This window comes from Carassius gibelio, chromosome A12 (assembly GCF_023724105.1).
Source record: "Carassius gibelio isolate Cgi1373 ecotype wild population from Czech Republic chromosome A12, carGib1.2-hapl.c, whole genome shotgun sequence".
In the NCBI taxonomy this organism is placed as follows: Eukaryota; Metazoa; Chordata; class Actinopteri; order Cypriniformes; family Cyprinidae; genus Carassius; species Carassius gibelio.
The window spans coordinates 14,401,170-14,424,664 of NC_068382.1; the positions used below are offsets into that span (position 1 = coordinate 14,401,170).

At 38.4% G+C, this 23,495-nt stretch overlaps 3 protein-coding genes across 5 annotated transcripts in view; 2 read left to right on the forward strand and 1 right to left on the reverse strand.

Annotated features, from left to right (window-relative positions):
* LOC128025236 (actin filament-associated protein 1-like) overlaps positions 1–23,495 on the forward strand; it is a 319,996-nt gene that overhangs the window by 107,493 nt on the left and 189,008 nt on the right. The window lies entirely within an intron of this gene.
* The window catches only part of LOC128025244 (ras-related protein Rab-18-B), a 285,505-nt gene that overhangs the window by 60,002 nt on the left and 202,008 nt on the right, over positions 1–23,495 (forward strand). The window lies entirely within an intron of this gene.
* The window catches only part of LOC128025246 (outer dynein arm-docking complex subunit 2-like), a 50,154-nt gene that overhangs the window by 3,897 nt on the left and 22,762 nt on the right, over positions 1–23,495 (reverse strand). The window contains exons 12-20 of the mRNA XM_052611397.1: positions 22,259–22,405; positions 21,299–21,508; positions 20,277–20,510; positions 18,625–18,735; positions 18,294–18,448; positions 10,996–11,238; positions 8,107–8,221; positions 4,532–4,720; positions 4,155–4,376 (exon numbers count right to left, since the gene is read on the reverse strand). Of these exons, the coding sequence (XP_052467357.1) occupies positions 4,155–4,376; positions 4,532–4,720; positions 8,107–8,221; positions 10,996–11,238; positions 18,294–18,448; positions 18,625–18,735; positions 20,277–20,510; positions 21,299–21,508; positions 22,259–22,405 (1,626 nt within the window). The remainder of the gene's footprint in view (positions 1–4,154; positions 4,377–4,531; positions 4,721–8,106; positions 8,222–10,995; positions 11,239–18,293; positions 18,449–18,624; positions 18,736–20,276; positions 20,511–21,298; positions 21,509–22,258; positions 22,406–23,495) is intronic.

Here is a 23,495-nt window from a genome sequence, read left to right on the forward strand (position 1 = left end):
AGACTGACCTCAGAAGACCACTGGTAACAACCCTCCCTACACTTCAAGAACAATACTCATCCAGAGTGAGCAAAATGGCTGGCAAAATCCCTCTGGACCCCTCACACTCAGCACACTCCCTCTTTGAACTGTTGCCATCTGGTCGACACTACAGAGCACTGCGTACCAGAATGGCCAGACAGTTTCTTTCTTTCCTAAGGCAATTCATCTCATGAACATTTAACAGTAAATGTGGAACACGCAACAACATTATACATTATTTAACATGCATACTTATTTACATTTCAAATTTGCACATATCATACCTGTACATACATAATTGTCTAGATTATATATTGTGGTTTTGCTATTTTGTATATTGTCTGTTTTGTATATTTGAATATTATTCTTTTTATAATCTGCGTCCTGTCTTGTCACTGTCATTCTGTTGCACTGTGGAGCTTCTGTCACTAAAACAAATTCCTTGTGTATGTGTAAACAAACCTGGCAATAAAGCTACATTTCTCATCTGATTCTAAATGGCCTATTAACACTGTTTATTTGTCAGATTCATGACAAATTACTTTGAATGAACTGGTGATTTTTAGTGGATCAAAAACATACAATCCTGAAAAAAGAAAAAAAAAAAATTGAATTAAAAAGTGTCCAAAGTGTCAAAAGAAACTTCTCTAATCTTTAAAATTTGTAAAAGACAAGTTACCTGTTTGAATCAGTCTGAAAAAGTGTTATGCTAGTATCATTTATATACTATTATAGTATACTATTATATTATATTTAATATTTTGAATTCAATTTATTTCCCTGTCTTTATTGTTATATTAGTTTATTAGTGCAATAGTAATTCTGTTGAGTGTTTTTTTTTTATTGTTAGTTTGGGTTTAAATTATTCTATAAGTCTATTCGCTTAATCTTTTTTTTTATTCTTTTCCAGGCTCTCCCTCCTGTTTTTTCATGCCTCAATAAACATGCTAAGAAAAAACAAAACAGGGAGATTATATGTAATCCACACACATCTATCAAACCTTTTTCTACTCTCACACCTGAGATACCCTGCATTCCTCACCTCAGATGAAACAGAGGGTCGAGTCATGCGGTTTCAAGACATAAAACACTCCAAACTTCAGACACATGCTACAGTAGCCATATCAGAGAGAGAGAAAAAGAGAGAGAAAGAGAGACTGGAGGAAGACTGAATAGCCTGAGTGTGTATAAGGACGTCATCTGCTTGCCATATCCACAAGCAGCTTCAACCTGCTACACACAGACCATGACTAAAATGAAATGTATGGAATATTTCTACAGGTCAAGGCTAAATCAAGCTTTTTCTTCATCTCTCCTTCATATTTTGCTCATATAAGTACATTTGAACGCATGCTGGTTTGTTTTGAACATATAAACAGGACAGGAGGGAAAACAGAAGCAACATCAGCAGCCTTTCACACATGACAAGCGAAGACTCACAGTCCACAAAAAAATACAGTGTAAGCTGCACCAAACATACCAGGATCTGGCAACTCGCACCAGCTGGAATCCTCTCAGATGGAAATGGCTGATAATTACAGTTCGTATTTTGTAATTTGTCTGGCAGAGGTATTTCTGACTATGAAAGGAGTTCTTTAATAGAAAAATCTGGCTAAAGCTGTCTGCAAGGATTTATGGTTTCAACAAACAATCTGCAAAGCTGTGGCGGTGTGCTGGAGGGAAAGAGAGACTGGATGGAAAGAGATTTCTGAGCATCAGACACAACGAGGCACATCCGAATGAAAGCTGTGAGATCCTGAGCGTACATGTCAATTCTCTATGCAGAATTTGGAGAGTCTAGAGGGTGAAGAGACAATGTTTAATGTATTTTCCAGTGTAAAATACTTTATTCTCAATGCTTAATTTCCTCTGCTAGAGCTTGGGGGAATGAGTGCTACACCATTAAGAACATCGAGCTGCAGTTACAGACCGAACATAAGTCTGAGAGGGCACAGCATGCAAAGCGGGAAAGGGTGAGAGAGTGGAGGAAATCATTACAGTTCTAAGCTGTTGAGTGTAAAAGAGCTTCTGACTCTGAAATACGATTGCAATAATAGCAAGAGGCAGACTTGAGTTTTACACCCCTTCATAAATTAGACTGCAGTGCAGATATCGTTCCCTGATATACGGTCTATCGAAACCAATTTACAATGGTATAAAATATTGATTTAAGACATCTACTGTCACAATAGCCAATATATCATTTTAAATGACAGTTGTGCTTGTGGTTTTTCAGGTGGAGGCAACACATTTGTCCGTGAAAACAAGTTAAAGATGCAATGAGGGCGCAACAGAAGGCTGGATAGCGCAACAAGCATTCACACAGACACAACACACAGCTGTCCAGTTTTTATCATTGCTTAAACCAGGCCAAAAGAAAAGAAAAAACATTTGCCTTAACAACTTTTGCAAATCGGACATGACTCTTTTGGAACACCCAAAGTTCAGTCCAGCCTCCAATTATGGGCTGAGCTGAACCACATTCACTGCACCAGCACATCATACTACAGCACACCATTAAAGGAACATGGGAAAAAATATTTGGCTTCAACACGTAACCACTCTCATAATTTATATCCAGTTGTTATTGGGGGTGTGGGGGAAGCTTTTTAACTGTATGTACAAGCTCTCAAACTGTTTTCTCATGTGAAAATCCCATTGGGAAAGTAAAATGTGGTTAAATTTGAATACTGGCAAAACAAGTTTTTCTTCTTCCCAAATGGAATTAAAGTGTACATGGCAGGAATAAAATGTCATAAATGTTTTATTGAACAATACATAGTTCATAGTGTTACCTACAAGCACAGTCATCAGGTAGAGTATCTTGAGTCTATGTTTAGCGCAGTCTAAGTAAATGTAGGATGCTGGTTTAGTCTATGAAAGACTTCTTAGACTTTCAGTGTCCAAAAATAGCACATTTATAGTTGCAACACCTTGTCACTAGGGCAATACCTTTAAAAAGACAACTTTTGACCTTATGCACCCCTATAAGGTGCACATTTGTACCTTAGAGTAGTTATAAATACCCTTAAGTTACTACTATGAATCCTTAATTGAAAAATAAGGTAAAATATGTCTCTTTATTTTTCATTTTTCTGAGAATGGAATAGTATTTTAGTTTAAGGGTTATGCTAATTACTTGGTGACATTATTGTGTTCAGTAATAAAATGCATTAGGTTTCTTTTGAGCTTCTGTAGTCTAGACCAGTCACTCTAACAGCCACATCTTGAAATGCTTGATCTTTGGCATTAGTGGAGAGCAGTTTTCCTTAAATAACCCTGCAAGAGCTACAATAAAAACCTACATCACACCTTACATGTAAACCTCTTTAGTTATTTATAAATTGAGCAATTATTGCGAAAAGTTTTAAAGACCATGTTGTCTAGCATTTTGATTTGAGCAGCACATTGAGTGGATTCCAGAACCTGCTTCTCAGAAAGTATCCCAGCAGTATTCTGTCACCCAAGACCAAAGTCATGCCACAGTCACATTCTGCTCCTTCTTCCCAGCAGCTTGCTGAGCAACTGTTCCCTGCGCAACAGCCTTTCAATGCTCAGCAGCCCTGGCATGCTAGGGCACAGGGGATAACTGGGGGGTGGCGGAGTGAAGCTCAGTATACACTGCTGTTTGCTCTACTGAATTCCCATGACAGTTAGAAAATGCTCGAACGTCCATCCCCCAAACTACCACCCCTCACCTCTTCAAAAAAAGCACAAAAAAAAGCAAAGAAAACATGCCTTGTTTTTCTGCACTCATTGCTCAAAAGTAGTTTGAAAAACAAAAATTAAAAGCTTATTAGCGATGTTTTCACATGCTGCAAGCTGTGGTGTGCCAACAATCAGCTAGCAATGCAAAAAAAATAATAATAATAATAGTAAAATACATAAACACACACAGATATATATATATATATATATATATATATATATATATATATATATATATATATATATATATATATATATATATATATATATATATACAAATAAATATATATATATATATATATATATATATATATATATAAACATATATATATACATATATATATATACAAATAAATATATATATATATATATATATAATTTAAATAAAGCAGATATATAAAACTAACACGCAGTCCGATCAGTACCTTGACCACTCCGTTTTCGTGCATTGTGATGCAGTTGTTAGGGTCTTTAGACAGCTCAAACAGAGCCCGGGCTGTCGCTTGGTGCACCAAAGGGTCTTTTGAGCGAAGATAGTGCACCAGTGGGGCTACAGCTCCAGCTTCCCCAAATGATGCACAGTTACTCCCCCACGTACAGCTGCAGGCGATGGCTTCTGCCAAGTACCGCCGTAACTTATCATCCCCCTGTACAATCACACAGAGAGAGGGGACAGAGAAAACCTTATTGAAAAGAGTACTGATGGTTACACATTTTTTAGTATGGTTACTAAGATGCCTACTGTGAAATTAATAAAAGGACGATCTCAGAGAAGAGAATTTGTCTATAGATCAGCACTCACAGTGTTGGTGAGATTGGCCAGCAGGGGAACCACACCATGGTCTGTAATAACTGCCAGGTTCTCTACATCTTTGGCAATTTTGGCGATGGCTGCACAAACACTGGCCAGCACATCTTTATTCTGTGATTTTAGCAAGTTAATAATGAGCTCCAAACCACCCACAAAGGAACGCACCATTTCCCCAGCATCCTATACACAGGGAAAACAAGAAAATATCATGAAATGATCATGTGTAATTTATCATGTGTTAAATCATTCACTGAACTACTGAGAATAGCCAAATTTCTCTTATGATACTTGGAGACACACTCCAGCGTGCTTTGGGGTGAGACAAAGACTGTGAGATTCTGTACTCATTCTGTCACTATTAAACCTGTACATGTCAAACTCAATCAGTCCACACTACCTAGAGAATATACTCACCTCACAGAGGAAATATGGCTGAAAAAATTGCATTTTGTTATTTTTCCCTTTGTCTTTGTTTGTGTGTGTGTGGGCATGTTTTTGTGACATATCAGGACACAACTCTGCATAATGACATGGGTATGACACAGGTATTACAAGGAGAGGGTGACTTATGAGGACATAACACATGTCCCATTTTTCAAAACGCTTATAAATCATACAGAATGAGGTTTTTTTTGAGAAAGTAAAAATGCACAAAGTTTCCTGTGAGGGTTAGGGTTGGTGAAGGGCCATAGAATATACAATTTCTACATTATAAAAACCATTACGCCTATGGGATGTCCCCAATTTTCACAAAAAAAAAAAAAAAAAAAAAAAAACGTGTGTGTGTGTGTGTGTAAAGCAGAGATGGTTTTAGTCTGGAGGACGTTTTTTCTACCAATGACCCTAGGTCACATGTAAATTAATGGGAATTAAAAACACACATATTGCCCAGAAATTGCAACTTTAGTCGCTCTTTTGTATTCAGTCCAGTCATTTCAGTTGTGTCAGAGGGTATGTGGAATGTCAGCATGGCACAAGGCTGTTCAGAACAATTATAACATAATACAGTGATATCTTTATTGATTGTACAGAGGCATATGATTATGGTTTTGGAATCAGGTGAAGCTGAACATTCAGTAAATAAACCATTCTTGTATTCCCACCTGCTATTTTTACTGAATAAAGACACAACTACGTCTTTGAGTTTACCCTGTGCAAAGAAAGTCTACAGAAAGTCTGAAGTCCCTGACCCTCTTGTAAGTGCAGTCCTCTGGGGTTCTCTTGATAATAATAAAGTCTGTCCTTCTATAACCCTGTATTTCACAACACAGCTTAACCCTAATAAACCCTTGTACACAGCACAGTGAAAGTCTGCCTACCACCCTGCAGACCCAGAAAGAGAAGAGGAGAGCCAGAGCAGGTCAAGCGTGCAGAGCAGGGTGAGCCTCTAAAGTGAAGCCAAAGGATGAGCTCTGTGTTTAGTGTCTCTGGGGACAGATCAGGGAGGAGAGGGGAGGAATTTGCAGCGTGTCTCACACAGGAAATGGCAGTACGGGAATACTGATGAACACTGGGAAAGAGAGAGTGAGAGAGAAAAGCGGGAGCAGAAGAGGAAGTATGGCAGAGCCACCAGCTGCGGAGGGTCACTGAGGAACCCTTTCAACCCAGGGCCCACAAAAACATCCCCAACTAAGTTCCACATCAGCAAACACAGCACGAAGCGAGATGTGCAGAGAGCGAGGAAGAGTGAGGGAGAACGGATGAAACACAAACAGTGTACAAAAACCAATGTAAGCCAAGCTGAAAGAAGGATAGGAAAATGCCCGAGGGATAAAAAGTAAAGAACAAGCTGCTGAGAGTGGGAATATGAGAGACAAGGAATGAAATGAGGAAACTGCACTCAAAAAACATTATAGCATTAAGGGAATTGAGTGTGAGGTATAACATTTACATGAATGCTTCTGGAAGATGTTTTAATTTAACGTGCACATAAACGAACCAGCGTCAACTAATCAGATTGTTGTGTCACCTCACATCACCTGCGTCTGGTTGTGCTTGAACACACTGCAAATACTACATCCACGACCAACTAGCATGCACATTCTGCACCTGCATGAGAGGAAATAACTCTCCATACCAGAAGGTGGCAGTAGCCTGTATTCATAATTCAAAAAGAGACACCAGAATACCTAGGACTGTGAATATACAAACTGTTAACAAAGCAGTGCTTGCCTTAATATCTCACTCACCACAGAAGGATATGCTACATACTGTAGCTTCTTTGAATATGTCTGATCAGTAATTTATGTGCCCTCTTGGCTTCAACTTTTACATGCTTTTCATCACTTCTGTTTTTTTGTGCATTGCTTCACTAAGCTGAACAGCAAATCAGGGTGATTTCTTTCACCAACAGGCTCTGCCGCTGATGCTCGACTAGTTTCACTGCTGCGGATTGAAAATATAATAAAATTGTGCACTGAGAAAGTGCGGCCACATTTACCATTGTACGACAAATTTTCACAGACCAAATACAGTAATTTCAGTAGGTATACACGGGATCAGGAATTATGTGGAGGGCAAAAGATTTCCCCATACAGATTTCACAGTGGGCTCAAGTAGATTCACCATGTTTACCAGCAAAAAAGTGTTTGAAAGTGATTTCATTACACTATTGTGCCATTTTTTGAAAAAAAAAAAAAAAAAAAATAGTAGAAAATCAGTAATGTACAACACCTAGATTCTTTGGACTAACTGGACTGATTAAGAATGGTCCTCAGATAACGTTGTATGCATTGCATGACCTCACAGTAGCTAATAATCACTAGAAAATTCATAAGTACCAGCTGTGAGTGTGTGTTTGTGCGCTGGTAGGGATTTTAAAGTGCCCAGACGCAGTTCCTCAAGCATGATTCTCATAAATCTGGCCCTGGAGCTACTAACTCAATCCACATAGGCCTTTATCTAAATAACTGCTGCTGTGAGGCCGATCAGGTTCCTGGTCTGGATAGGTACGTAATTTCACAGAGCCCTTGCCACCAACCCTCACTCTCCTCTCTCTGAATGCGCATGCTAAGGGCTGTTGACCCATTGCAGTCCATGAAGTGAACCTGCTTTATTTTAGCCACACATAACATGGGAGTACACAGAGAAACAAAAGATAAGAAATTCTTCCCCTGAGAGAAACAGAAAATTGTTGGTTTAGACAAAAAAAATAAAAAAAGATACTTTATACAACAATGTTCTTTTATTTGTAACTGTGCTGATAATCTACAGGAACAATCATGTAATTGTTTTAATGTGTTACACAAGAGGCTCAGGAAAGCAGACTTGCTCTGGGCCAACTATGAGATTTATATCCTATATATAGATGAGACCTACTGCTTTGTCCATGTTATGGACACTGCAATTCTGAACACGTCATTTTGGTTTACTTTGTGGACGATTTAGAGGGCAGCACTCTTAAATGTGCATTTAGTAGTTCTTTTGTTAGTGTTAGCATCTCTGTTCTTCATGTTTTTATTTTAAATACTGATTTCACAATGGCATTAGAATTGGCCTACTTGGTCATTTTTAACATGGCGAGATACAGATGGACCGGTTTTGAAACTGGGCATAATTAAACATACCTTTGCATTTTCAATGCAGGGGCAGATGGCCCAAGCAGCACTGGCCTGAACATCTGGATTGGGGTTCTTCAGCAAAGACCAAAGAAGACGTACACCATCAAGACGATCGATTATCCTGAGAGAGAAGATTAACAACTTGTAACCTCTGGATACTGAGTAAGATGTTACATCAACCTGATTTATCACCTCCCATTACATAGTATACAATGCAATGTACATTGCAAACTCATTACTTGTTTTCCAAACATGTTTATATGTCTGTTTTTCCCAGGATTCAGTTTGGCTTTTGCAGCAGACTATCCCTCCTGGTGTGATGATGAAAACATTCCAGTAGCAGATCAGACAGTTGCTCAGCATGGCTTTCCCATCCGATCCCACCTGCTCAGTTCCTTTCGCCATTACCCCCTGCTCATCTTCCAACAACTCCATTAAAACATGTTCGCATCCGTCTGGCCGAGGCCTGACCCATACAATCCTTTTTGGAGATCCATGCAGATATTAATAGCAGACCGTGGACAAACACATACATTCACACACACTTGCACAAAGCACACCGTTTAACTCCGTTCCTGTCGGCGAGTCGGAGGAGGAAAAAACCCAGAGAAAGTACATTTTCCAAGTCAAACATTCTCAGAGACAAGTCTTTCTATATTTCACTGCTTCTGAGTGAGGTTTACTTAAGAACAGGCTGTATTTCATGGTGTGGATATGATTCTATATGATGTAGCCAGGCTCTGGGAAGTCCAGGAAAATGACTCTTCAGTGCAGTCCGTTTGTCAAGTACATTATAAATAACATGTAAACTGTTTCCCATGTGTGGATCAACAACAAGGCCGACATTCAATGCTGTCATCATTGCTAAACCATGCTGCAAAGGGGGGAACCAGTGAATGGAGGCCGGGCCGAGCACTGATCAGAGTCATCTTAACGCCAAGCGTACCCCCCAACCCCATCCTGATAATAAATCAGTTTGAGAAGCATGATAACAGGGAGAGACTCATGCTACCCCAAGAGGCCACTAAATCCTTCTGGTGCATAATCCTATACTTGAACAGGTAAGATGCACTCAGCACTAGTCGTTGGATGTGTCTACGAATCAATCCCTGTACTGGTTTAACTGAGGAAGTTTGTGTGTTCGACAACAGCAATGGGAAATTTAGTTGCAATTGTTTAATGGCCATTAGATGTATAAAGATCTATTTAAATAAAGAATTTTGAAAAGGTTATTCGAATGTTTTAAAGGCTGTTCTATGAAAGAAAACAATCATCAAGTACGAGCTATGCTAATTGCTTTGTAGACTACGGTTTAATTCTCAAAATAAACCATCAACAGAACGAAAAAGGAATAAAAAAGCATTTAAAAAATACACCCTGTTATAAGGAACTGGGAACAAAAATACAGGTACTAAATATAGATTCCCTGAGAAAACAAGAAAAACATGTTAAAGAGCTGTTACATAGAACTACTGGATTGAAATTCTTGGTCACTCAATGAGTCAAATGAAATGACTGACCTTATTTCTTCAAAAACAAGCTTTATGGACTTTTACTAAACCACTGTGGTTGCTCACATCCCTGAACGTATTAATCTTTCAGACAAAGGCTGTGTGAGCTTGGGTGCTGAAGAGAAAGGAACAAAATGCTCTTCATTTGTGTCCAGCATTAATTAAGAAGGACTGCAGTCTTTAACAGTCTTGTAAAAGCAATGAGAGTCAGATGTGTTAAATATACAGAGAAAAAAGATTGTCAAAACCCTGTGAATGTGTAAATTACATGACAGTTTTGTAAAGACAATGGTACTTGTTTTTCTGTTTATGTCCCCACTAGGGCTGGGTTTGATACAGATTTCCGGACTCTGTTCCCATTCACAAGCTCTTTGTTTTTGATTTTCATCCAATTTTATTCAATTATGTTTGAGTCGATTAAACAAGATTAAATTCCGATTTGACAGATTGATTTGGGTCATTTCAGTTATAAAGTCCATTTTGCTTACTCCCTCTGGTTATGTCGTAAATTATACAGGGCCGTGTTTCAGACTGATTAATTCTAGCAACTCGTCTTTTTGAACTATTCATTAAAAGAACTAACTCATGAGAGTCATTTGTTTCAGTAATCAGACTACACTGGTCACAATGTATGTTTTTATTCACCACAAAGTATTCACGAGTTATTTGTTAGCAAATTAGACTACACTGGTTGTGTTGTTCATTTGTTTTTGCACACAGCCTGTGACGCTCAATACAGACTATAATCTAGTACAGTACAGTAAAGTAAACGAGGTGAAAAGCTGAAAAAGACATTCCGTGAACACATCTGTGCTTCTGTTCGCCTGCCTTTTTCTCTTTAGCAAGTCCAAATGGCAGTTGTCTGAAGTGCTTTGCAGTTTATTCAAACTGACCACAATGAGACAATAAAAGGCCTCCACCCTGGCCGCAACTATGAGTCTCACAGCAGGTAGAGTAAACACAGGTCTCTGAGCCCTGTAATTACAGTACCAGGGCTGAGGGCTCTTGCCCTGCATGTGTGGAGCATGGCGACTGGTCAAGCTGCACATCCCAGGCCCCGTTGGATCCGCCACAGAAGCGGTGAACATGGAGTATTTTACAGAGAACAAAAACAGTGCCTTGTCATCCTAAACTAAGCCAATGGCAACAGTGAGAGGGATTACAGGGCCAAGGTTGGACACTGTGAGCATTGTCAGCTGCTGGATTGTTTCTGGACAACTGTTTTAGATCCAGGTTAATTAGGTAATACAAAATCAGTAAAAACAGTCTTATATGAGCACAGAGAAAATGTGTTACTAATACTAATACAGTACAGAGTGTTATTATTTGGCTTGCAAAAGACAAATTTGCTGTAAAATTTCAATAAAACTGAGGAAAGACTTACGGCATGTTCTCAGGATCAGTGGCACAGGCTCCCACGGCCCTTGTGACGTTTACCAGAAGGGCCTGGTTGGTGCCGCTGAGTAAGCGGACCAAAGGCTGAATACCACCGCTCTTGCGGATGGTGGCAAGATTCTCCGATATTTGGGCACATTCTCCCAAAGCTCCCACTACATTAACAAGCACTTCTTCAGGTTGGTCTTTGAGCAGACCTACCAGAATTTCTAGTGCCCTATACTCCTGAAACCTGTCAGAGAGAATGAAAGATAGAGAGCAAGAAATTATTACTCATATGCAAGTCAATGAAAAAAAATACTAGGAATCAATTTTTTATCTGCTTTCACACATGCATTTTTTTTTTTTTTATTACTTTTTACTTGTGCACATTTCCTCTGTAAACTCCTTCTTGCTTGTACTAAAAAATAAATAAATTAAAACACAGCCGCTGAATGCTGTATAAAGTTTTGTAACAGTGAGTTTTTCCCCTGTATGTTTAAAATTTTGGGTTCAAAATGTGGTCTGATGGGATAACTGGAAATCCATGGGAATTCAATGAAAGAGAGCAAGTTGTGTCAATATTGCTCTGAAGGACCTTTCTTCAATGGATACAAAAACATGAAATGGTTTGTTTATAATTAGATAAAACATTTTTTTTTTTCATCATCATGTAACCGATTGTAAGAACATTAAGATTCAAAACCCTAAATAGCAACAGGAAGTATTCATAAGGGTTGTGGATATCTAGGAGGAGAATAAATCTGGTGATCCTTTATTACCACAACATTTCCCACGCTGTGCTCAATATGCATTTATGCTCAATGACCACATTTTTGGTTTGGAGCAAAACAACAAGAGCTTTTGGTGCGATTCTGGCTTTGTTTTCCAAGTAGTGCTAAACTACAATAAAGATTTAAAAGGCATATAATGTGGTCGCAGAGCCTCAACAAATCTCTGATGTATGGTTAAGCTATATGGCTGTTTTTATTCACAGTTACGGTTTCTGGCTAAGCAGCCCTGAAGACTCAATGGAGTGTCCACTTGGCTCTGGTCAAAGTCAACCAAACATTTTCTTGCAAATAAAACAGAAATGAAAAGAACAGCTGCCAAAATTAGCTCAGCATAAAAAGTTGGAAAAAAGGCCAGGCCTACACAGAGCATGTAAAACAGAGATGCCATCAGCAAAGTGTTATCAGTATGCTACATTAAAGTTGTGGATAAATGGACTGTGGGTGTTGTCAATTTTTGTAAAGCCAACCACCAACCTGCCAAATAATCATGCCAAGAGAAACAACATAAAAACAGCACAGATCAGTTGCTTCCACAAAAATAAGTTTAAAGAGTGAGCATGCACCATTTTAGAGCTCATAACAGCATCCTAAATGCTCCCATTGACTCTTTGATTAAGATTATTGAAGAGCATTGTTATAGTTGTAAATAAAAATTCACTGATTCACCAAAACATTTGACCCTTTTGCTAAGATCCGCAGTTAAAACATTCCTGACTTAGAAACTGTTCCCTTCTCTCATTTTCTCAAACAAGCTTTTATACTTTTCTAATGTAGGTTATTGGAGATATAGTTTTAAATGCAATTTTAAACAAACGTTTTCAGTCCTGGGTCAGTTAAAATTATAGTTTTCTCTTTTTTGTGTACTTGGAGAATTGTTTGCCACCATTCTTTTTAGTTTTCAATCTTATGTAATTTAGCGGTTTCTTTGAAGAAAACATTTAAAAAATCTTCATTTATTTCTGTGGGATATACAACAAAGGTAAGTAATTTCAAAATGAATTAGGGATAATTTGGATGGCACTACTGTGGGAAGAGAGGGAAATTTAGAAGGGATGCACCAAAATTAGATTAGATTAGATAGATAGATAGATAGATAGATAGATAGATAGATAGATAGATAGATAGATAGATAGATAGATAGATAGATAGATAGATAGATAGATAGATAGATAGATAGATAGATAGATAGAAAAAAAAATGCACAAAAAAGATGCTGACATGGTCAAAACACCTCACTGGATAGCATTAATTAAAAGTCACTGTTTCGGTCAGTGACTTCAGCCCACCAAAACTACTTTGCCCTATTTAGAATATTCATCATTAGAAATTAGTACGTAATTAAGCCTTTAATGAATTCTTAGCTGAAAGATCCTAGATAACTGTGATATTGAATTAAAAGCCCTATACAACTAACTACTCCAGTGAATATCACCCTTTGTGTATCATTAAATTAAGGTTATGAGCAAAATCTTAACAATATTTTTCTAGTTATAATATAACAATTTGAATTTTATGCATCATTAATCAGGTAAATGGTTAACATATGCCTTTCCCAGCACATTTGTGGAGGTCTCACATCCTCTCCAGTCACCACCACCTTCTAAAAGCCCCTCGACCCAGCCCTGAACCCCTCTTTTTACTGGACTCAAGTGACCAGCCCTCTCGTCATCCACACAAAGACATGCTGTCTGCTGCTGGCAACACCAGAACTCTCAGCGTGTGTGCTTTCAGCGGAGAATAATAAGGAGGAAAAGCACCTCAAAATTATGACCACTGTAAAATACATTCTGAAATGATTTTTGCCTTAAAATGCCAGGCCAGGAATGTTTCTGAAATGGCACACTGCACTTACACTGAGACCAGATGGATCGGGAAAACATTCCCTGGTAAATGATCAATGACCTAGCGCTCCCCTCCCTTGGCAGATTTCATTTTACATAAATGGTTGGTTGTTTTATTCCAAATGCTGTGTTTGACCTTGTTGCTTTCTATGTTGTACAAAAAAAAGAAAAAAAAAGGTAGTAAAACCAGTTATTTTTTCATGTCCAAGAATGCATTAAATATTCTGCCAGTAACACAGTGGTTTTCTGTACAATTGACATCTCAAACTTTAAACCAGCCACCTGTGCAAGTGAAGGGAGAATAATGTAGCTCTATATAGTTTGGCACTTCTAGCACAAAATGAATCTTTATTATGTTCTGGATAAAGATAAAGTGTTGATAAGAACCAATACACTGATTAAAAGACCTGAGGCCTCATGTATAAAACTTTCTGTAGAGTTCATCCTAAAAGTGTGCGTCTTTATAAAACTAGTTTTAATATGCATACTATAATCTGCTTAACATTTCCATATGCATATTCCAATCCATGCGAAACCATGTTTAACAATATAAAAGACAAAAAGAAAATATATTTTTTGTTTGTTTGTGCATCTCTTTAGGTTTGATGGGCTTTATCTGGCAGAATACGGATTTAAACAGATTAAACCGGCAAGGTCTAGAGAAGGTTCCTCAACTCTGGACCACAAAATATACTTTCCTGCAGAGATTCCTGCTCTAGACCTTGCATGTGAACTATTTTACGGGAGTTAGCGAAGAGATGAAGTAAACAGAATGATTTTAAACTCTGTTTTCTCTTTGAAATACACATTTCAATTAAATATTGCAGTCTTAATGGATGTCTGTAGGGTGCCCACATATTTAGACCTAGTTTACTTTTTATAAATCCTGATATGTGCAAGGAAAATTGCATACAGTACGTAGATTTCTTTGGGGGCATTCATTCGTGGCCTTATGGTTAGAGAGTGGGACTTGTAAGATGAAAGTTGCAGGTTCGATGCTCCGGTCCAGCAGGAACTATCTGTGGGGGGAATGAATAACCAGCGCTCTCTTCCACCTTCAATACTACAGCTGAGGGGAGACCCTTGAGCAAGGCACCGAACCCCCAACGGCTCCCCGGGCACTGGAGCAATATGGCTGCCCACTGCACCGGGTGTGTTTTCACGGTGTGTGTGTGTTCACTACTGTGTGTGTGCACTTGGATGGGTTAAATGCAGAGCACAAATTCCTAGTATGGTACACGTCACTTTACTTTCACTATGCCCATTTTGTGAAAATGCAACATTTTCACTGACCAAAATTCTAAACAAAATTCTAAAACTTTTTGTTTTTACCCCCATTTTTCATGAGCTGAGCTCAAAGATCTAAGACTTTTTCTATGTATACAAAAGGCCTATTTATCTCAAATATTGTTCACAAATCTGTCTAAATCTGTTGTAGTGAGCACTTCTCCTTTGCCGAGACAATCCATCCACCTCACAGGTGTGGCATATCAAAATAATGATTAGACAGCATGATTATTGCATGGGTGTGCCTAAGGCTGGCCACAAAAAAAAAAAAAACACTCTAAAATGTGCAATTTTATCACACAGCACAATGCCACAGATGTCGCAAGTTTTGATGGAGTCTGCAATTGGCATGCTGACTGCAGGAATGTCCACCAGAGCTGTTGCCCATGAAGTGAATGTTTATTTCTCTACCATAAGTCGTTTCCAAAGGTGTTTCAGAGAATTTGGCAGTACAACCAACTGGCCTCACAACATCGACCACCAGCCCAGGACCTACACATCCAGCATCTTCCACTCCAAGATTATCTGAGACCAGCCAGCCGGACAGCTGCTGCAACAATCGGTTTTCATAACCAAAGAATTTCTGCAAAAACTGTCAGAAACCATCTCAGAAAAGCTCATCTGCATCCTCGTCGTCCTCAACGGGGTCTCGACCTGACAGCAGTTTGTTGTCATAACCGACTTGAGTGGGAAAATGCTCACATTCGATGGCGTCTGGCACTTTGGAGAGGTGTTTTCTCTATGGATGAATCCCGGTTTTCACTGTACAGGGCAGATGGCAGACAGCATGTATGGCGTTGTGTGGGTGAGCAGTTTGCTGGTGTCAACATTGTGGATCGAAGGGGTTATGGACAACTAACTCAGGTGCATTTTATTGATGGCATTTTGAATGCACAGAGACACCGTGATGACATCCTGAGGCCCATTGTTGTGCCATACGTCCACGACCATCACCTCATGTTGCAGCATGTTAATGCATAGTCCCATGTTGCATTGATCTGTACACAATTCCTGGAAGCTGAAAAGATCTCCGGTTCTTGCATGGCCAGCATACTCTCCGGACATATCATCCATTGAGCATGTTTGGGATGCTCTGGATCGGTGTATACGACAGCGCGTTCCAGTTCCTGCCAATATTCAGCAACTTCGGACAGCCATTGAAGTGGACCAACATTCCACAGGCCACAATCAACAACCTGATCAACTCTATGCGAAGGAGATGTGTTGCACTGTGTGAGGCAAATGGTGGTCACACCAGATACTGACCAGATACCGGACCACCCAATACAGTGAAACTGCACATTTTAGAGTAGCCTTTTATAGTGTCCAGCCTAAGGCACACCTGTGCAATAATCAAAATGGATTTTGAGGGAAAAATTACACCTCTCCATAAAGACAATAATATGCAAGTTGATGGGACCCTCAAAGTTAATGCGACACGAAGGCTGATTATAAACGGGGCAATTTGAGCAATTTTGCTGGGCAACTTTTTTGAGCAATGTTGCTTGGGCACTTTTCCATTGAGAATGGGTAACACAATTCTATCTGTATATTTTAGATCGGTCGTGATCTGAAAACAATATTGTTCCTCTGAGCTGTATTTTATATATATATATATATATATATATATATATATATATATATATATATATATATATATATATATATATATATATAGTTGTGATGTGGAGTACACTATTCTCTAGGATTTTTTTTATTTTTATTTTTTATCTTTTTCGGTGTGAACAGGAGTTTATACTTCAGTGATGTTCACAAACTTTGTTTACTGGCTTGTTTAATCTCTCTTTTAAGCATATGTTTCAGCAAGGCTTCTTCAAAGGTATTACCGTGGTCCCAATCTTAACAATTCAATGTTTTCACAGAGCATTACTTTCCTTAGAAGACACTTATTTGGCTAATAGAACATTAAGTGAATTAAATCTGGCATGGGGCACTTGCCTCCAGTTTCAGCAAACTAAGCCTGATGTAAACGCAGGATGAGTATTTGTCAGTTTTGACTTATGAGGTGGAGAGAGAGTGGACTTGCTGCTACTGGGCCATTTCAAACAGAAGCCTCCCTCTGAATTCCTCTTTCAATTCTATTCTATTTGCGGCTGGTGTGGGGCCAGACAGTAGATCCTTCTACACATCCTAGTCTATAACAATCCCATAAAATAAAATAAAAATAAAAAATGCTCTTATCATAAACTAAAGATGTTATAAAGATTCATCAGCTCCTTGGCTTTAAAGCTGTGAAAATAACACCTGATAATTTATAGACAGGTAATGGAAGAATTAAAGAATGCATTTTTGAGCCCTGTAAGAGTACGTCCCCAAACGCACACTGCAAACTAATGTGTGTAAATCACTTTTGTATGAGAGTGCTTGTGTGACATAATGGGCAAGCCAGATGATGATTCCAAGCTTTTTTTTTTTATTTATGGGGGAAAATTACTGGCTTAAAAGACATCAGCCGCCAGAAAAATTACACCAGGAAAGCTTCCAGGATGGTCATCATCTTCGCTGAGCTAAATGACATTGGAATAAAGACCAGCGTGCTTTACATGACAAATGGTTTAAGAGTATTTCAACTTACACTCCTGATTATTACAGCACGACTGTTTCAGAGAAGCATTCCACATGTCCCACATCCCACTTGCCACTAATGGAGCAACGGCCTCGACTAACACATCACGGGTGTCTATAAAATCAACACTTTACTTCATCTTTTGTTAGTGGTGTGGGTGAAAGAACAATTGGCATTCCTCTAGCAAAAAGTCATCATAAAAGATCAGAGCTCATTCTCACAGTTTATGAAAACTGTTGCGCTCTCTTCAAATGATCACTTCTGTAGCTGCACTCAGTTCAGACTCGGATGGACAATGGTTCACAGCTTTAAGCCATGGAAAATCTGAGTGTTAGAAGTGAACAAATGAGACATCTCATAAAAACGAAGGCTGCGTTTGATTGCACATCCTCTGTCCTTCACCTTACCAGACCCGTTCTTACGAGTGGTGGACAATTTGACCAAATCTGGAGCCAATTATGCATCTCACATTGATTTGACTCCTCCTTGTCTAAATATGCCACACTGAGATCAAGAGTTCTATTGACTACACAATGAAATTTAGATTTTAAGCAACGTAATTAAGATAAACTAAACCTGTATTCTGCTAAATAAATGCCATAAACCTCATGAAACTAATCAGAAATGTCAAACTTCTAATTTATTTCTATCTGTGATAAATTATGTGAATTAATATACTGTTTAAAATATTTCTTCCACATATAATAAGTATGCTTGTTCTGAGAGGAAAACTGTCATAATTTTCCTGAAAAATTAAAAGAAATGTTTGTGCAGAAGCTCTGTAGTTACATGCACATACTTAGCTACATTTTCCAAGCTGATGGAACATTTCCAGATGGCTCCAGTCGTGGCAGCTAGTAACTGCTTGTTTTCAGCTTTGTTGAGCAACATGACCAGTGGCTTCAGTCCGTCGTACTGCCGCACCAAATCACGGGTATGTTTATCTTCTGCACACTAAGAAAGGAATGAAGCCACACACATACAGTACACAGATTTAGCCAGCATTGAGATGTGCACCGCACTGATGATCAGAGCCAGGACTATATTAGTTTTTTCATTTCATTTTACCTCAACCTCACTCCTTTTACACAGTGCCAAAGAAAAGAGTATTTGAGTGTGTATGGCCTTACCTTAAAGATAGCGCTGGCACAGTGCATTTGGAGCTCCTGGTTGTCACAGCTGAGGTTCTTCACCAGATCCTCAATCATGCCCTCAGTCTGTATAGCAATTCTGTAGCTCTTCTGCCAACACAAACATGCAGAATGACTCTCTACGCTGAACACCTACTGTAAAAACCACTCTGCCTTGCCAAACAACATTGGTTGCAGAGGCATAGTGCTCATTTCATCCTTGGGTTTCTTGCTTCTGGCTTCATACAGTCACATCTTCAAACTGGTCCTTTAATAGAAACAATCTGCCAGTCATAAGTTAGGTTTCATGAACAGCGTGCTATTTTCAGTCAAGTGTCCTTGTATAGAGTGGCTTTACATGTAGCATTTGCAGCTTGCATTGTGTTTCACAATACTTGTGTATGTAAATATATTTTATAGTATTTAATGCTATTTATAATCCCATGCTGTATATATATATATATATATATATATATATATATATATATATATATATAAATAATTGTTATAACAATACATTTAGAATTAAAACTAAACATACCGTTCAAAAGTTACGGGTCTGTGAGATTTTTTTATTTGAACCACACTAAGAATGATTTGATCAAAAACAAATTTAAAATAACATTTAGATTTTAAGTAATTTATTGATTTGATGGCAAAGCTGAATTTTCAGAACTTCCACCAACCTCCAAAAACAAATTGAATATGCTGTTTTGGCGCTCAAGAAACATTTCTTATTTTATTTTTATAATTATATTATTCTAACATTAGATTATTTCTAATAAAAATATTTTTTCTAACAGTTTGTGCTGCTTAATAGCTTTGTGGGGAAATCGTGAAATTGTTCTGGGATTCTTTGATGAATAGAAAGTTCAAAAGAACAGAATTTATTTGAAACATTTTTAACATTATAAATCTCTACTGTTGCTTTTGAATAATTTAGCGCATCTTTGCTGAATAAAAATATTATTTCTTAATTTCTTTCTACGTTTTACAATGAAACGCAGTACTTTAGACTTTCTACTTCAAAATTTCATATTTAATTTACTGTGTTTCTTGCCTTTTATTTGTAATTATTTATGAAAATTACGAACACAGTCTAATGAAAATGCATATAAATAGTATGCCAAATGCAAAAATAAATTCATGCTATTGATACACAGAAATTGCCTTTGGCATACTTATAATTCACACATATTTGACATGCATATAATACGCAGTTTTTGCGTGCAAATGATATGCAATTTGTTGGCGTGCATAAGTGTATAAATAGTACACCAAATCAAAACAAACTTGTGCTACTGATACGCACCTTCATGGGATCAGGTTGGATTTATGGACATTTATGAGGGAAAATTACTTCAAAGTAAGTTCTACACTAAACATTTTCAGTGTAGCTACGACCGAAATTTCAAATAAATATTTTAAGCATCTGCTTTTGGTTCAGTACATAAAGTAGTACTATTTGTTTGTGAAAGGGTATTCAAAATATTTGTGTTCATTTACATGTGGTCATTTTGCAGTTGCTTTTATCCAAAGCTTGGGGACTAAGCATAACAATTGGGGACTACATTCATATTCATTTTAGAATATGAATGGGGTCTACATTCATATTCTAAAAAAAGTGGCTCAATCTAAGAGATGAAGCAAACCTCAGAAGCGCACTCCTGCAAGGTTCCCACCACAGGGATGAGCATGTTCTTCTGTGATGACTTGAGCAACCGGGCGAGCAGGGGGATTCCCCCGGCCTGACGGATGGATTCCTTGTTCCTGGTGCTCTTGCTACAGCTCCAAAGAGCCAGAGCCCCACAGCGCGCCACATCCGCATCCCTCTCCTGCTCCGCACTCAGAGACACACTGTCAGGCACGCAGTCCAACAACTCCACCTGCCAGAAACAACTTCAGCTTTTCAAACACACTTTCCTGTGCTTGAATTTTGTAATACTGCAATAGATTTGTCACTCTGCTTCACATGATATTATTATTTTTCCGTTACTATTCAGTATTGTGCTTTTTTTGTTTTCATTTCTCTCCGCATTAAGGTAAGAGAGTCGTGTCGTGAAAACACACATTAATGTTTTATTAATAGGGTCATGGTGCACTTCACAATCTCCTGCCCTTAAGCTGCCAACATTCATCTAAACATTCATCATCAGCCAAAGATTGGCTGTTACTTAAGAGGGCTTAAAATTCAGACTATTTCACATCAAAACCTACAAAAGATCACATCCTTCAAAGAGTACATTTCATGTTTCCCCTGCCGTCAAACCAGAAGGCCGCTCTAACATAGCATTACTTGCGCATGCTGTTCAGAGGTGGTCTGGGTTTTTAAATGTAACTAATCTATGGTAGCTACATTGAGATCGTCCGAGTCTGCCCCCGAGTAAATATACAGAGCAGAGTAACACGCAAGCCCTAATCATACCGAGCGTCACTCTGTCAATAAACACACATGCCAGGATGAGGGGGAGCACGACATCCAATCTGTGTGCTCCCTTTGATGCTGGCATAAAAAAAAAATATTGGGAGAAACAGTCTTTAAAGAGAGACCGAGGGGGGGGGGGGGGCATAGACTGTGGGACTGTATACGTATGTTCCTTCAACATATGCAAGTTTTTCATTATGGTCACCTGTTTTGACAAACACACACAAGCACAGACTTCACATTTCTCACCAGTCTCTTGATGCCACCATACTGTCTGACCGTCTTGCGTGCCCGTCTGAATTTGGCCACATTGGCGATGGTCTCTGCAGCCAGGCATTTCAGCTCTTTGACAGGAGCGTCCAGAATGGACACCATGGTCTGTAAACCACCCAGATCAGCGATGGTTTGTCGAATCAGAGAGTTACAACTGATCTCCCTCAAGATCTTCAGAGAACCAATCTAACAGCAAGGGAGAGTAAAGTATCCAGTTTTAAAATGACTACTTCACATATCGAATGCTGTTGCATGGTGAATTGACTGAAATGTGTTTTTATTGTATACATTTATGAACTTGTTGGAATTTTATTCTTCTCTTTGCCTGACTGTTGTCATGTAAAAAGAGCAAAATTGGTAGTGGCCTCAACACATTTCAGTTTGATATGCCTTTATAATTGTATATTTTACTTGTATTATCATGTGGGTATAAATAGCAGGTAAAAGCTATTAATTTGTGACTAATGTAGATACTAAAATATAAAAGCAAAAACATTTTTTTTATTATTATATTATTGCTGAATAATTCTTTTCAGCAAGGATGCATTAAATTGATCAAAAGTGTCAGTAAAGTTAATAAAATTACAAAATCATAAAAAAAAAAAAAAAAAAATGTTCTTTTGAACGTTCTGCTCATCAAAAAAGCCTTTCCAAAAAAAATTAAGCAGCACTGTTTTCATAAGAAATGTTTTGAGCACCAAATCAGCATATATCAAGGACTTCTGAAGGATCATGTGACACTGAAGACTGAAAATTCAGTGCTGCCATTACAGGAATATGCTAGAAACATTTCACAATACTGCTGAATTAACCGTATTTTGTTATCAAATTAATGCAACCATTGTGAGCCTAAGAAACTTTCAAAAAGAAATGTAAACATTCCTCAGACTCAAATTTTGACCTCTGACTCAAATAATTGAGTTTGGACGCACTTACTTTACATCTGATGTCATCCGTGTCAAGCAGGTTGATGAGAACCTCCAGCCCCCCCACGTCTCTGATAGCTAGCTGACACGTCTCCTGCACCAGGTTAAAGTCTCTCAAAGCGCACAACACAATCACTGTGGCCGTCTGATTAGCCCCCTGTTCACACACACAAACACACGTGCAGCAGTTGCATTAGCAGCTCTATCACAACCCACAGAACGATGAACAAAAACAGCTGTTGCTTTATACACTACATTCACCTAAAGCATTTGAAATGACACACTGGCATTACAAAATGCCCTTGTTATTTTATACAGTGTGAAGACATGGGTGTGAAGGCTGATGTACGCAGCCACATTTGCTTCATAAAATTCTTAATTTCTCCATGAACCCCTTTTTTCCGACCCATTTGACCCACACCCCAAAATCATCTTTACTTCAAGTCTTATTTTGTTGTCCACATTAAGTGTTTGGAATTGTGACTATAAACAGGGGTGGGGAGAGATCCTTTGATACAGACTACTGCTGTGCAGCGGCCTGAAACCATAGACAATGACCTAAGTTAGCAATTAAAAGAAAACAAGCTCTGAAATGTTGGAGATGATAATGGATTGGCCTTGGAAAAAGCTCTGTTTTGACAGTTGCTATATACACACTGTTTTAGGCTGGTCGTTCCTCAGAAGTTGCCTAAACCGTGATTACAACAAACCAAACATGTGGCATTCGTTGGGCCAAGCTCCTAAACAGATATGTATCGCAGACAACTGCGGTTTTGATATCATTCACAGCATGTCCTTTATAGCTGGAATGAAATAACAGAAGGGCGAACAGATAAATAAGCAGCAATCCAGCAAAAATATTACACTATTAATCATCTTTAATGAAGAAATGATGGCTTCTTTAGTGATTGCTGTTTGTTTAGGTCAAAACCACAGATCTAAGATCAGCTTTCCCCAGAGAAAACAGAAGTAACTCAACTTCCACTTGTGTTTTTAATGTGATGCCTTGTTTTTCTCCTTTTTTTAAAATGGAGCAGCTCTGATGAATGTGAACAAAGACAGGCTCTTTTCTCCTAGGCTGGCATTGTGCTCAATGCATTAGGTCCGAAAGAAGCATGTAAGCTTCTGTAATGCTGCTCGTGCTGCAGACCTTTGAAATTTGACACTAAAGTATCCAGTGATAAGGCCAGTCCACACGCTTGCTTATTAGACACATGGTACGTTCCAGTTTGCACCCATTTTATTAT